The 16,784-nt window shown below is 34.9% G+C and overlaps 1 protein-coding gene and 1 pseudogene across 1 annotated transcript in view; both read left to right on the top strand.

Annotated features, from left to right (window-relative positions):
- The window catches only part of UBASH3A (ubiquitin associated and SH3 domain containing A), a 100,888-nt gene that overhangs the window by 51,312 nt on the left and 32,792 nt on the right, over window positions 1-16,784 (top strand). Inside the window, exons 6-7 of the mRNA XM_074213915.1 lie at window positions 730-938; window positions 12,019-12,142. Of these exons, the coding sequence (XP_074070016.1) occupies window positions 730-938; window positions 12,019-12,142 (333 nt within the window). The remainder of the gene's footprint in view (window positions 1-729; window positions 939-12,018; window positions 12,143-16,784) is intronic.
- On the top strand, window positions 7,196-7,554 carry LOC141506813 (small ribosomal subunit protein eS27-like; annotated as a pseudogene).

Here is a 16,784-nt window from a genome sequence, read left to right as displayed (position 1 = left end):
AATGTACCTTCATCAAAAAATATCCTTTGGTAGCAAGGGTTAAAGTAACACTGAAAGGATCAGATTCAATATGGCATTTTCTATATCCCTTTGTTCACAGAGAGAAGAACTCAAGCTGAAAGTGTAATGTTATTTTTGTGTACTTTTAACTGGCAAATAAATGTTCTCTAAAGCTTCTATAATTAAAAAAATGTAACTGAGAGATATTTAACAAAGTAAATAAAAATACAATAAACATAGATAACATTACAATTTAAAACTAAATCAATAATATGACCAATGGTAATATTATTTATACTTTAGTGGCCCCTATTTCTATTCAAATTTAACTTTTGTTGCTTAGTCATTTTTCAGTTCTGTTCAACTCTTCATAACCTTTGTGGGGATCTATATTGGCAGAGATACTAGAGAGGACTGCCATTTCCTTCTCCAGCTCAATTTATAGATGAGGAAACTGAGGCAAACAAGGTTAAGTGATTTATCCCAAGTTACACAGCCTGTAAGGGTCTGAGATTGAATTTGAAGTCATGAAAATGACTCTTTCTGACTACAGAGTGCCACCTAGCTGCCTATAGTTTGAATTTGACACTGCTGATTTACACTTATTTTGTTGTTTTGATTCTGGATAAAAGAATTTAAAAGAAATCCTCTTGATTTGTATATGTTGCAATTTTTCCATAATATTAACTCTTTTCCAAGTTCTGAAAAAGAATTTCCTATTTTTTCTAGACATTGAGAGCACTCTTCCAATATAAGCCTCAAAATATGGATGAGCTGTTACTCACTGCAGGTGACTACATCTTTGTTGATCGAACCCAACAAGCTGATGTCAGTGAAGGTTGGGTTATTGGAATCTCCCACCGTACAGGCTGCAGGGGCTTTGTGCCTGAGAACTATACAGAGAGAGCTAATGAGTCTGATACTTGGGTTAAACACAGGTTAGTGTCTGTAAACGCTGCCTTGGAGTGGCAATTACAACTCAAGTTGGAGCTTGTATATGCATGTTTATGAAAGGGAGAGCTTATTCTTTTCTTACTCATTAACTCCCAAAATATATTCCCCAAACTGGGCTAAATATATATGTGTGTGTGCATTGGCTTTGGAATCATCTCGTTATTATTTTGTCCCCTTATTGGTTCATTCATGTAAGTTTACAGTATGTTTCCTGGTTTGCTCACGAGGTTCTACAGTCATCATTCATCAAAAAGTACAAATTTTGTTTGAAAAAAATGCTACCATTTGAGGCTTACGAGCAATAAAGAAGACAATATAATAGAAAGCACATGGCAAATTGGAAAATATTATCCAAATTGTGTTTCTATTCTTTATTGCATTTGCGATTTCATCAAAGTAAATATCCCTCCCAGTAGTGAAGATTGCTAAATCTTTGTGTTAGTCTATCCTTTGTGACCCTCTCATAAATCCTTCTGATTAGGTCCATCAAAATTTCGAGTGACCTTCCTCTAATTCTCTTGACATTAATGGAATGTCAGTAGTATATGAGGATTGTGTATCTGTTCCACTCTTATTGTTACCACCTAATTGACCCATTTTCTTTTGCAGTCTTTCTGGTGACATTTTTAATAAGACTTCTTTTTTCACTCTCTCATCACATTCAACGTAGATCAATGCATACCATGGAAACAATGTAAAGACTAATAGACTGCCTTCTGTGGGTGGTGGGGAGAGGGAAGCAAGATTGGGGGGAAATTGTAAAATTCAAAATAAATAAAATCTTTCAAAAAAAGAAAAGACTTTTAAAAAAAAGTTTTGGATAATAATATGCAACAGTATATTTGTTCTATCAATACTATTCCTCTTTGACCCTAAATTTTAATGCTCTGAAAACTTTTATATAGCATGATTTGTATCCACAAAGTACCACTAGAAGAATACTTTCATTTTTTTTCAAAAGGTGGACTTTTGTTTGAGGGGAAAAAGTTTTTTTTAGGGTCACTAAAGCACAGTTAAGTTTCCCAAAGACAATTCTGATCAATGTCTTCTTGTTAAATTTTGAGGCCACTTAGTTATCCATGTTTAATGATGAGGCTCATTTGTGGCAAGGGTCATATATCTCTTTTTTGTTGTTGTTTTGGTTTTTTTTAACAAGGCAATGGGGTTAAGTGACTTTCCCAAGGTCACACAGCTAGGTAATTATTAAGTGTCTGAGGTCAGATGTGAACTCAGGTCCTCTTGCCTCTAGGGCCAGTGCTTTATCCACTGCACCACCTAGCTGCCCCCAATTCTTATAAATCTCTTCTCCCCCCCCCCCCCACCCTTCTCCAAAAGAGATTTTCATACCTGCCAGGAGGGAAAGCAGGACATGTGTCTGGAGGCCAATCACTCTACTTTCCTCAGAGGGCGACAGGGTACCTGACAAGAATTATATCTATCTGCTTTCTTAAATATTATTAGCCAAGGGGATATGATCAGGTTCCATCTAACTTTTTGATAGCTTTGTCACTTGGGGAAGAGGAGAATTCCAAGCTTGACAGAGACTTGACCTTTTCCCCACTTAATACCAATTCTACAATGAATATATAAAATAAATAGCAAAGAAATGCATTTATCTAAATTATAGCAGAACAGAAATCAAAGAGAATTTTAGAAGAATATGTACCAAACAATACAGAGTGAAAGAGATTTCCTACTGGGAGCAAGATAATTCAGCTGAAAGTATCCTGCTCACCCAAGGGAAATTCTCCAGTCTCTAGAGAGGCAAGCTTAGGGATGAGGACAATGTGGAGATTTCCTTTCCTCTCATGACTCCCAGAGACAAGCTGAAATGGAATTGATCTCTTCCATCTTCTTTCTCCAAGCTGGAAACTTCCTTAATACTATGCTTAGAGAAGAGTCCCAAAGTGGGACTGGAAAAGACTGGAGCTTGGGATGGGAGTTACACTGCAAATGCATACAGTAGACATTCTTTATTCATTTGGTCAATTGTCATGCTGAGCTTTTTTTTTTTTTGAGCAAAAACAGATCTTATGTAGGAGGCTCTATAATTCTTAATAGAACTTGATTGCAATCAGTCTAATGTCATACAAAAACTAGAGGACCTCACCAGCTATATGGATTGTTTTCTCCATTTGGACTCTTATGTGGGCTATCTTCTTTAAGGATCATTTTCCTCATTTTATGTTTTACTAACTAGAGGGTCACTGGACCAAGTTATTGCTTGTTTTCCTTCCAAGAAATTTTATGTAACATATGTACTGTTGAGAAAATTTAGGTGATGATCTATTGAATCAAAAGCCCAAGAAAAAAGCCCTACCTTTATTCTCTCTGGTACATGCATAAGTTAACCCCCCCAAAAAAAAACACGTTATCTATCTGACTGGTCACAAGAGGCATTCAACTTGACCACTCCCCACTTTTGTCATATAACAACAATGCTTCAGGCAACAGTTAGCAATTTAGTTAGTACATGATATTACTGAAAATATCAGGAACATAAAAATTATGGTTCTAGGACCCTCAGTCTATGCCAGCTGTATTCTCAAAGTGAAAAATTCCTCACATTCACAGGGACACAGAAATTCAATATACTCTGAAAACAGTTCATTGAACATAGCAAAAAAGAAAGAAAAAAATTCCAGGGCTTCTAAATGGGGAAGGAATTGAACATTTCTATATCAAGCACTTTGTTAAGTGCTATACAAAAATTATATCATTTGAACCTCATAGTAACCCTATGAGGTAATGCCTACTATTAAATTCATTCTACATTTGAGAAAACCGAAGCAAACAAAATTTAAATGACTTTACCAGGGTTACATAGGTATTAAGTATCTAACATCAAATTTGAATTCAGATCTTCCTGACTCTAGGCCTGGTGCTCTAGAAACACCATCTAAGCTACTTTGAAAATGTCTGCGTTTGTCTTCTTAAAATTCCTTCTGCTTTCAATAGATTGGAAGCCTGGATTGCTAGGAAGGATTACTTGTCAGCAATAGAAAAGAGCAGAATAGGAGCAGCTTTGAGCAGAAACACACTTTGGACTTGATGAGTTTAAGATCTCTATGGAACAACCAGTTTGACATGTCCAATTGGCAACTGAAGCTGTGAGACTAAAGATCAGAAAAGAGATTACCCTTGGATAGATAGATCTGAGGAGTATTTGCCTAGAGGTTATAATTGAATTCTTGGGAGATGATAAGATCAATATATGAAATATAATACAGCTCAAGAGTCAGTAAATGATGGTCCTTGGACTGGAATTTGGCAACACCTGATAAAGAGCAATAAAACATTTGAACAATCAATAGAGTCATAGTTATTATGTTTAAATGCCTATTATGTGCCAGTGCTATGCTGGTCACACAAAGAAGGACCTAAGATTGTACCTTCCCTCAAAGAATTCACTGTGGGGAGAGGCAGCATGTGAAAAGAAATTGAAAGGGGTGGGAAAGGAGAAGAGCACAAAGGCAGCCACGGTGGGAAATGATCTGAGGAAGTTTGAGTTACAGAGTGGTAAATCAATGAGTTTCTAGAGTCTAAGAGAGCAACTAGGCGGGAAATGATGAGGTGAATCCCTGGGCACCCTACTTAAATGGTGAAGGATTGGAGGAACTCTTCCATTTGCATGACTACGCCCTCACAGTTATTGAAAACAGAAAGAGGAAGGGGCCCCAGGGTAGGAGGCACTAAAAAGGTAAGAGTTTCAAAATCTTTCAGAATAGTGAGTTTCTGGAAATTATGAAGGCTGAAGGTGAAGAATTATTATTAGAAATCATTAGGAAAAAAGAAATCATTGGGACTATTTTAAGTCTGTTGATTTTGTTTTCAATTTTGACTCTCTAGAATGCCTTTTTTAAAACCATTCTTACTATTTAAACTATTTAACCTTTTTTTTACTATTTTATTAACTATTTTAATGTTTTGCAAATTTACAAAGTTTGACATTTAAACTTTTTTTTGCAAGGCAGTGGGGTTAAGTGACTTGCCTAAGGCCACAAAGATAAGTAATTATTAAGTATCTGAGGCTGCATTTGAACTCAGGTACTCCTGACTCCAGGGCTATTCACTGCCCTAGCTCTCAATATTCACTTTTAAAACCTTGAGTTCCAAATTCTCTCCCTTCCTCCCTCTTCACTGAGAAAGCAAGTTATTTGATATAGGTTAAAAATATGTAAACATGAAAGACATTACCACAATAGTCATGCTGTAAAAGTAAACATGCCCCCCCACTGCACCTTCCCATAATCTTTCCTACTTCTATCACTTACCTCCTCCCCCACCCCCTTTCTCTCATCCATTTCCTCTCTTACTTTCTTCTGGGATAAGATAGATTTCTGTACCCAATTGAGTGTGCATTATATTCCCTCTCTGAACCAGTTCTGAGAAGAGTAAGGTTAACTCACACTTCCCCACCTCCCCCTTCTTCCACTCCACCTCAGAAACTTTTTCTTGTGTCTTTTATGTGAGATAACTAACCCCATTCTACCATTCTGCTTCCCTTTCTCCCAGTACATTCTTTTCTCACCCATTATTTCAATCTTTTAAATATATTATCCCTTCAAATTCATCTCTCACCTTGCCTTGCCTATATATGCTCCTTCTAACTGCTCTACTAATTGAGAAAGCTCATATAAGTTATCACTATCATCTCTCATATAGGAATATAAACAGTCCAACATTATTAAGTCCCTTATGATTTACCTTTCCTGTTTACCTTTTTATGCTTCACTTATGTCTTGTTTTATAAAATCAAATTTTCTGTTCAGCTCTGGCCATTCCAGGAAAGTTTTGAAGTCCCCTATTTCATTGAATATTCATCTTTTCCCTGAAAGAATATGTTCAATTTTTCTGGGTAGCTGATTCTTGGTTGCTAAATCTTATATTATCCTATGGCTAGATGATATTTGAATTGTTTCTTTATGACTGCAATATTTTCTCCTTGTCTTAGGAATTCTGAAATTTGGTTATAATATTCCTGGCATTTTTATTTGGGATCTCTTTCATGAGGTTATTGGTGGATTCTTTCAATTTCTATTTTACCCTATGGTATTGGTATTTGGTATATTGGGGCAGTTTTCCTTAATAATTTCTTTAAAAATGATGTCTAGGTCCTTTTTTTTTTTGGTCATGGCTATGAAGTAGTCCAATAATTTTTAAATTATCTCTCCTGTATCTGTTTTACAGGTCAGTTGCTTTTCCATGTTTCACATTTTCTTCTAGTTTTTCATTCTTTTGGTTTTGTTTTGTTTTCTGATTTCTCACAAAATCATTAGCTTCTCTTTGCTCCATTCTATATATTAAGGAATTATTTTCTTCAGTGAACTTTTGTATCTCCTTTTCCATCTGACCAATTCTGCTTTTTAAGAATTGTTATTTTGTTATAAGAAATAATGAACAAGATACTCTAGAATTTGTTTAGCTATATTATTCAAAGGTATTTGAAGTGGTTTGGGGAAGAGTTCAGGCAAGTCCCTGCCTTTACTCTGCCATCTTGGCTCTGCCTACACTGTTGATTTTTGTAAAGATGTCATGGACAGCTATGAAAAATGTAAACTCCTATTTCCATTCAATAATTACTATGCAGGTTGTCATGGCTAACTTTTCTAAAATTTTATTCAAGTTCCTAACTTCTCTCTTTAAAAAAATACATCATCTAGGACTAAAAGGAGTACATTGAGGTTCCCATTATTTTAATATTAGTATGTACTTCTCTTTGCAATTCATTTGCTTTTTCCTGCTAGTATTTAGATGTTATACCACTAAGAGTTGATAGTGATGAGCCTGATAGTTGGTCTCTTTTGGTTCATAACTGATGGAATTGAAACATTTGAAATATTGAAACATATATGTTATTCAATAGTTGCCAGTAGGAGCTTTATTTTACCCTAGCAAACAAGAATATAGTATAAGGATACAATGTCTCTGCTCCATTTGACACAGGCTCCAATGTCTCTATATAGCAATGCATCTAATTATCAATGTCATCACGTGGTCCTCAAACTTCTCCCAAATCAGAAATGCCCCAACTCCATATGGGTCATAATGAGTTGGCCTTCTGGAGACCAGAAAGCACGGTCAAGGGAAATAGGAGCCAATCAAGTCCCAGGAACTTATTGTCTTTTAAGGAAAAACTGATTCCTGTTTTAGGGGAAATGAGGGTAAAGTGATATGTGATAAAACCAGTGTGCTCTAATTCTTTTTCTAATGATCTTCTTGAAGACTGTCCAACATTGAAATGATTATAGGGTTTCCAGCGGTAAAGATCTCCCCGCGCCAACATGCCTCTCGCCAAAGACCTCCTGCACCCCTCTCCCGAGGAGGAGAAGCGGAAGCACAAGAAGAAACGCCTGGTGCAGAGCCCCAATTCCTATTTCATGGACGTAAAGTGCCCCGGGTGCTATAAAATCACCACGGTCTTCAGCCCACGCACAGACAGTGGTTCTCTGCGTCGGATGCTCCACTGTGCTCTGTCAGCCCACTGGAGGAAAGGCAAGACTTACAGAAGGATGCTCCTTCAGACGGAAGCAGCACTAATAACTGAATCAAGATGAATGACGAATTGTAAAAAATAAAAGAAATTTGATAAAAAAAAAATAAATGATTATAGGGCTTTAACTTGATGATCCTCCTGATATAGGCAGTACTAAGGAGAAAAGAAAAAGAAAAAAGTATGCTTCCCCTCCACCTCCATCAAGAGTCAACAGGAAGAAAAAGAATAAATAAATAAAAACAACATGAAGGACAAAACCCATATAATTTGGATTCTTACCTTCTTATCTCTCCCCAACCCCTTCAATATATCCAAATCTCAAGTCACAACAATCTTATCTATGTGGATCATACTACATCTTGGCAATTCACAGTAGGTTTCAGTGCAAGGTAATGACAATGAGATAACAAGCAGAGTAAAAATAGTACTAGGAATAACAGGGATATTTCAGAGAAATAATAACCTCCAGTACAGTCAGTCTTCTGATGTTAGATGAATAGCAGTAGGACTAAGGTCACATTAACATCAATGACAAACTACCAAGTATTCAGAAGAAATCAAGTAAAATTGAGAATAACCTCAAGTTCATGCCATACAAGAATCAGTTGAAGCAACTGGAGAGATTTAACTTAAGAGGAGAAAACCCAGGGAGCATTAAAAAAAAAAGTGTCTTCAATTAACAAAAAGAAGTGATACATTAAAGATATATTAGACTTTTTTGCTTAACTTCTCAGAACAAAACTTAAATAAGTGGCACAATTTCAACTCCCATAAACATTGATACTTAATGAAGATAGGGTTTGAGAAATAAAAATGCTTATTGACTTTTCATACACAGCAGCAATATTTAAATAATAATAATAATAATTACAACAAAGGATAGCACATAATATAGTGCTTACTATGTGCCAGGACAGTGCTAAATGCTTTACATTTACATTTGACCTTCACATTTGATCCTCACAGCCCTACAAAGTAGTTGCTATAATTATCTGAGTTTTATAGTGAAAAAATGGAGGCAAATAGAGTTTAAGTGACTTGCCCAGGGTCACTAGTAAGTATCTAAGGTCAAATTTGAACTCAGGTCTTCTGATTTCAAATCCAGGGCTGTATCAATTGCATTCAGTTGCCTATGTAAAAGCAAAAAAATTCAGTCTATGTGAAAGCAAAAAATTAACTGACAGCTTCTGCTACTGCATTGAACTGTGATCAGCCTAAGTTCAAGAGCTTAAGAATACATGTGTAGTCTTATTTGCAATTATCTTAGAATTTAAGCCTCAATGTCTCTATGACTTTTTGGAGTTATTACCAAGCTCTGTTATACTACTAAACATAAAAAAAAAAAAACATAAAAAAGTACCACTGTAGTTCAACAAAATTTCCTTGTTCTCTATGGTTGTCTTTCTCTCTCATAACTTAAATTAACCAAGTTCTTTCCCTGTGACCACTTGAGAAACTCATAAATTCTATTCCACTTTGTAACACTTCCTGCAAACATCCTATTATCATGGCTCACTCTTAATTTATTATTTTTAATCAAAAAATATTATGCTCTGTGATATAGGCACAAGTCTTTCAGAAACAATTTCTATTGATTTCCATGTATTCTAAATGTAAACATTTCTCCTTTTAGAGAAAAATGTCAAAATGAGAGTGTTTCCTTATGCTTTCAAATATCTTTTTAAATAAATCACTTTAAGGGCAGCTAGTTTTAATGGATAGAACATGGGCCCTGGAGTCAAGAGGATCTGAGTTCAAATCTGATCTGATATTTAATTACTACCAATCTGTGTGATCTTGAGCAAGTCACTAAATCCCATTGCTTTGCAAAAAAACAAAAAACAAACAAAAAAAATGAAGTCACAAGTTATATTGTTGTCAAATAAGGAAAATTTCATAACATGATATGTTACAGAGAATTGGATAAACATTTAGTTAATAATTTGTGTCATCAAATGAACAATAGTCACTTAATTTTTGTCACAGTTTTGAAGAATAATTTTCCTAAAATTATTCAATTCTTCTTTGATCACACACTTCATAGATTCTCCTCTCTAGTTATTTTTAAATGATGTATTTCTCCTAAATAAAGTAATTAGGGGATTTATTTCATCTAATCATTATTCTAATAATTTCAAGGTATGAATGAATGAATGATGAATGAACAAAAACTAATACATGAAAAATATGTATGTGTTAAGGACTGATATAAAAATAGAAAAAGGAGACAGTCACTGTTCTCAAGGAGTTCACATTCTAATGGGGGAGACAATACACATTAAAATTTTCAGATGCCGCTAGGCGGCGCAGTGGAGGCAGCTAGGTGACGCAGTGGATAGAACACTGGCCCTGGAGTCAGGAGTCCCTGAGTTCAAATCTGGCCTCAGACACTTAATAATTACCTAGCTGTGTGGCCTTGGGCAAGCCACTTAACCCCATTGCCTTACCAAAAAAAAACCCTAAAAAAAAAGTTTCAGCTGCATGTCAAAAAGAAAAGATGCCATAGTCCTTTAGAGTATAAGAGCAAAGCATTTGATAATTCCATTGCTTTAATGCCATTTCCTCTGATAAAATCATAGTAGTTTCTGATATTGAACCATTTGAAGAGCCAAGTTTGTTATCAAGAATTTTCTTTTCTGGGTCTTCAAAAATTGTAGCCACAGTACCTGCAAGAAAATTTGCTAGGCTAAATCTTCACAGAATTGCTTTCCAGAATGATGGCTGCAGGCACAGGCTGGAAGCATTGCTGTTCCCAAGGCTTTGGGGTTCAAAGTCCTGTGCTACCTCCATTTAGGATCTTAAGGAAGATGATGGCCAAAGTCGAGGTTTGACCTCTCTGGCATATGCTGCCTCCTGGCTTTCTGTCATGATATCTTGTGGCTTTAGCTAAGTTGCCTTATTTGTTCTGTGAATGGCAGTTGGTTGGCAGTTGATAAGGATAGCTATCTCTTTCTATTCAAGAGTTCTTTTATCCAGATGATGGCTCTGAGGGCTGGACTAGAAGCAAGACTGGGTTTTGGGGGGGGGATTGGTTTCATATGCCCATTTGCCTGTTCTTATAATTTGGTCAGCATTTGGTAATTTGGTAATAATGGGGTCCCTTCACTAAAACAATCACTTCCTTTAATGGGAACTATGAAACTAGAATAAGATCTGATTAAATTAGAACTAGATCTGGGGCCGCTAGGTGGCGCAGTGGATAGAGCACCGGCCCTGGAGTCAGGAGTACCTGAGTTCAAATCCAAACTCAGAAGCTTAATAATTACCTAGCTGTGTGGCCTTGGGAAAGCCACTTAACCCCATTGCCTTGCAAAAAAAAAAAAAGAACTAGATCTGATGGTTTAAGGACATTGCTGCCATTCTAAGAGTTTAGGATTCTGAGCTATCTTCATTGGAATCTGAGGAAAGATGGTCATCGAGGTGGAGATGGCAATTAGACTTGCTTAGCACATGCTGTCTCCTATCTCTCCTTCAGCATGCTTTTCTCCTTTAGCTAAACTAACTCATTTGCCCTGTTTGTAGCAATTGATAAGGATGATTGGTCCCTTTTTCACAAGATGATGACTATGAGGTCATCCCTATTCTAAGCAAAAAGCATAAGTTATTTCTGCTCTATTTCATTTTCCAGGACTTTAACTTTCTTTTTTTTTTTCCTTAGAAAAAGAATTTAATAGAAGGCATTGTTTCCTGACAATTTGGTTAGGTTTCCTTTATTCAGATAAGTCTCAAAGAACTTTGGACTTGAAACTATTTTAGTTGAATGAAAAAAGACTTTTATGCTTCCAAACCTGACTAAATGTTTTTATCCCTTTCCTTAGACATAAAATGAATGCTTAGATATTTACAGAATTTGTTCATTGTTGACTGTCTTTAAGGTACAGATCAAAAATTTGCTCTATCATAATCTTCTTCCCTGTCTCCCTATGCCTTAATGAGAATGGAAAAACTCTTATAGTATATCATATCTCAGTGCATTTTCATATTCCTAATCTTGTTTCATGAATTGCTATAGCCAAAGAATTTCTTACTTAATATTCTACCTACTAGTGAGGAGGCGAGCAAGAAACTGGACAAAGTTCATCACTAAGAGCATGCATCAAAGCCTTTCTATTTTAGAAAAACCTACCAGAACTTGCATTCTGATTTCCTAGCCTTCAAGAATTCAGAGTCACTTCTACCTTATAAAGAGTCAGTAAAGGAAAAAAAGAGTCAATGGAATAAGATTCTCTACCTTTTTTAATAGTTATTTTATCAGTTGATTTTTTTTTAATTCTTCACAGGATACATAGTGAGCAATTGACAGATGCATTGTGGAATTAATTTACTAATGATATTCTAAGATTTCTAGTCAACAGATTTTATTATTTTTGTTTTTGCTTTGTTTTATTTTTTGTTTGGGGTTTTGACAGCAGATTTTATTAAATCTATATAACTATGTACAAGTATGCTACATAGATGTTTTTCATGCTGATGTATGTTTATAATAGTATAGAACTTTCTAAGATACAAACCCCAAACTTCTGATTAAATTTCTTAATATCGCTCTATTGTTTCCATATTTCTAACAGAACTTACACATTTAGTCTAGCCATTGGTCTGGACTTGAAGGACAGTGGACACAGTACCTCAATAAACTACAAATTCCAGCCTTCATTAATGACAACGAAAGCAAGCAAAATGCAGAATTTGCAGGTAATGAAAATGTTTGTATTAAAACTATATATTATCTATCATACATTTGAATAAAATATTATACTTGCAAGGAAAATTCATATAAATATGTTACATTCAGTCCATCTCATTTTTTTAACTTTGAAACATTCTGTTTTTTAAATATTACCTTAGAAATTTTACTACATTAGCAATAAAAACCTGACATAAAGTCTAATTATCTAATACCTGTCTTGTATCCTTTTGGTCTCAGCTGAAAGGGATCTTCTTTATATTTGGACTTTTCCAAATAATAATACCTGGCATTTTTTTACCTGAGCTTCCAGATAGATGAACAAGGATTGTAACAAAGAACTGAACTGAGCATAAGATTCTGCAATCATGGGCTCTTGACTAGGGAATAAAAAGTGAGTCATAGAGAATTTTTGGAGTTGAAAACTTGTCGATCTGATAAAGATGTCTTTAAACTGCAAATAGAGGAAAAAGACACTTAGATACTAAGCTGAATATATAAGAGAATAGCAGATATAACAGGAAAAAATAGCAGTTTTGCAGAAGTAGTGTTCTGAATTGAACCGAATTAACTGAATATTAGAGTTGAAAAGAATCTTCTAAGACATTTAGGTCAAACTGTACCTGATCAAGAACACTCTCTGCAATACACTAAAGAAAGTGTTTATTTATGCCTTTGTTTGAAGACCTCTAGAGAAAGGGGAACCTTTAGAGGCATCCCAATCACCTTTGGGATCAGTATAATGGCATAGCAATATGACTTATCAGTCACAAATGCTAGTAGCTTTAGTTTCCAGACTACAACCACCATCTCCTCCTCAGGATTCTAGAAATATACCTTAAGGGTTGTAATGCTATGGGCTTAAGTTCCCATTCTTTTACATTTTCTCCAACATTAACTACTTGTACCACTTACATCCCTGGAGAGAATGGGCTCAAATTTAAAAATTTCTTTTTTTTTTTTTAGGTTTTTGCAAGGCAAACGGAGTTAAGTGGCTTGCCCAAGGCCACACAGCTAGGTAATTATTAAGTGTCTAAGACCAGATTTGAACCCAGTACTCCTGACTCCAAGGCCGGTGCTTTATCCACTATGCCACCTAGCCGCACCTAAAAATTTCTATAAAGCATTTTCCCCCTACCCGGCTTACTCTCAAATGTGACATAAATGATAAATAAGTCTATCCTGCTTATAAGACTCCATAGCCAAACTGAAGGTTCAATCCACTGCTGAGTTGGGTCCTGCACACTCCCCAGTGTTGTATTGGTGGGTTTCAATTCTGGCTCCTGGACTTCTGGTAGTTTACTCTTCTGACTTTTCAAAATTCAAAAGATTGAAATACGCCTTCATATCAGATCAGGAAAAAACAGACACCACAGAGAAATAACATAAAAACCATATACTCATGGACCATATGGCAATAGTCCCACTAGTGAGATGAAGACCCAAGGCAATGGTGTCTTTTGAAGTTATTTTTAAATTCTGGGTCAGTGGTCCAGAAAAAGACTCCTCTCATTCATGTGGTAAGCATAATAAAACCAATACTTGCACATGCCTCAAAGTTTGTATGGACATTACATTTGTTCATTGGCCAGTCAGTTAGATTAGGAAATTTTTCTACACATCAAACCTAAATTTGCTTCACTGTTCCAAGTTCTGCTCTCTAGGACACCAGAAAAAAAAATCTAATCCTTCTTCCACAGGAAAACTCTTCAAATATTTGGGGGCTACTATAATTCCCTCCCTACTAAATAAATATATCCAATAAATAAAAATATCCAAGTCAGACTCCAAAATAAGATTTCAAGTTCTTTTAATACCCTGGTTGTCTTTCTCTGAAAAAATTTGCAAATTTTTTATTATCTTCATTATCTTTACCATGAATGAAGATGATCCAGATATGGTCTGATTAGGACAGAACACAGTAGGACAGTCACCTTCTTTCTGGGCCTTATATCTCTCTAAACTCAAATTTGACACCTATGTGAGAAGAAACATCAAAACCAAATTGGAGAGGAGTGATGGAAGTGGGAGGGAAGAAGAGGACACAAAGTCTAGAATCCTGAAACACTGAGGTGGCTAGGTGGCACAGTGGATAAAGCACTGGTCCTGGAGTCAGGAGTACCTGAGTTCAAATCCGGTCTTAGACACTTAATAATTACCTAGCTGTGTGGCCTTGGGCAAGCCACTTAACCCCATTTACCTTGCAGAAAAAAAAACAAAAAACCTAGAATCCTGAAACACCAAAGATTAAGTTTTCAAGGCCAGCAACAATGACAATAATATCTAAACACAATTTTCAATTTAGCATTTCCCTGTCCCTTCTTTTCTGCTCCATGACCTTTGACAGTTTTGAGGAAATAAAGTAACCTCCTATGCAATGATGGTGTCATGATAGTATATCTGCAGCTTATCTAAAAATTTCTCTGCCTATTCCTTAAGAATATATTCTCCAGTACAGCCTTTAAATATTTTTCACTTCACCACAAAAATATTCATAATGTAAAAGATTCAATATTTTTAACCTCAAATATATCCAGACTTTTAGGAGAGAAATGTTCAAAAACATTTAAAAACAGCAAATCTGGGAATATCAGTAAAAATTAAACTATGAAAGAAAATGATGAGCCTCTAAAATATGTAGAATATGTAAAATACTTACTCCAAAAAAAAGAATCCATGAAATAAAGATCTTATACAAGCCAGTCTCAAAGAAAATAAATTAAAAGTCTTAAATAAATAACCAAAGAAAATCTTCAAGTCAAATATTTTTTAAAGTGCATTCTATGAGAAATTTAAAGAGAAATTAAAACTACTGATACAAGAATTGCTCTAAAATAGATAGAAAGAATACTGACCAACATTTTTTTTTTGGTCATGATACTGAAACAAAGTAAAGGTAAAACAGAAAGAACTATAAAATATTCCACTTAATTATTACAAATTAAATTCTCATAGTAAATAATTCCCAATTACCAAGTTTGATATATGACAGAAATATATAGGTTACACATTAAGCAAACCAATGAACATAATTAATCAGATTACAAAAAACATTATTATTTCAATAGATGCCCCCAAAATATTGGGCAAAATACAACATTAATTTATATTTTAGAAAAGTAGAGATATGGAAGAGCCCTTTTCTAGAATGAGCAAAAGTATAGACTTAAAACCAAAATCGAGCATTTTTGGCAATAAAGACCAATGGTTCTTCAAACAGAACATTTTTCAACCTCTCAGTCTCTGGATCCTTTTATACTCTTAAAATTATAGAAGACATCCCCAAAGAGCCTTTATTTCTGTTGGTTATAGTTATCAGCATTGACCATATTAGAAATTAAAATATCAAGGTATCATTATGAATGATGAAAAGTGACCTAGAGAAGAAAATAACAAACCATGCCAGTATCCTTGCTAAGAAAATCCCCAAATGGGATCACAAAGAGTCAGACATGACTGAAAATGACTGATCAAACAACAACAAAATCACTTTGAATACTTTATTCATGATTATAAATACAAATTATTGTGAATACAATATTATTGACCTTTCAAACTCCTTGAGAAAATATCAGGGATTCCCAGGGATGTGTTAACTGCATTTTGAAAACTGCTGCACTAGAAGCAACAGGGAAAATGGGGAGGGAAGGAAAGGAGGTTAAAAAAAGGGTCTCAAAAAAAAGGTGAAAAATGAAGGTACAGAAAAAAAGGAGGGGGTTAAAACAAGGAAACATACTTTTTCCATTATTATTTTACATAGTTCTAGAAATTCTATTAATTGAATTAATAAGAGTGAAATAAAAGTCACCAGCATCAGCAAAAAGGAATCTAATTATCCCAATTTGACTTACTAAAGCAGCAGTTACAAGCCTAAACTGAGACAATTTAATAATGCTATTGATGTAGATACAAAATGCATCAGCATTTTTGTACAGTATTAGGAAAAACTAGGAAGAAACAATAATACAAAAAAGTCCATTCAAAAGAGCTAGAAAGAATAAGAGATATCTAGGAGTTAACTTATATGAGGCACACAAGATTTAAATGGTTCTTAGAACATTCTTGAAAGAAATAAAAATGAGAAAAATAATTAGATAGACAGCCATTACTGATGGCCAATATAATAAAAATTATAACACTACCTAACATAATTTTTAGATTTATTGGGTGAGAATAAACATTTATCAAGAACCCATTATATACCAGGTACTTTGCACTTTACAGATATTATGTCATTTGATTCTTGCAACGACCGTGGGAGGAAGATCCAGTTATTGTACAGTTGGGGAATCTAAGGCAGAAAGAAGTCATGTGATATGCCTAGGATCAAACAATAAGTGTCTGAGGCCAGATTGGAATTTCCCTGACTACTCCAGGTCAAGTGCTCTATCCACTGTACCAACTAACTGTGTGTGTGTGTGTGTGTGTGTGTGTGTGTGTGTACACCAATCAAATTACTGAGGAAGCACTTTTTTTTTCAAAAGACAAATAACAATACAATTGATTGGAAAGCATATAAAAATTAGAACTGAAAAAGGAGACATTCAATTAAGATGGCAATAAGAAATGTCACAGAAAAGTCTATTTTTCTATCTGAGCAAATATCTGAAAAATAACAGGAATACCAGTTATAAAAAAAACAGAAATAGA

The sequence above is a fragment of the Macrotis lagotis genome, chromosome 1 (assembly GCF_037893015.1).
Source record: "Macrotis lagotis isolate mMagLag1 chromosome 1, bilby.v1.9.chrom.fasta, whole genome shotgun sequence".
Taxonomy (NCBI): Eukaryota; Metazoa; Chordata; class Mammalia; order Peramelemorphia; family Peramelidae; genus Macrotis; species Macrotis lagotis.
The sequence above is the reverse complement of the archived record's forward strand: the minus strand, read 5'-3'. Positions and strand labels throughout refer to the sequence as shown.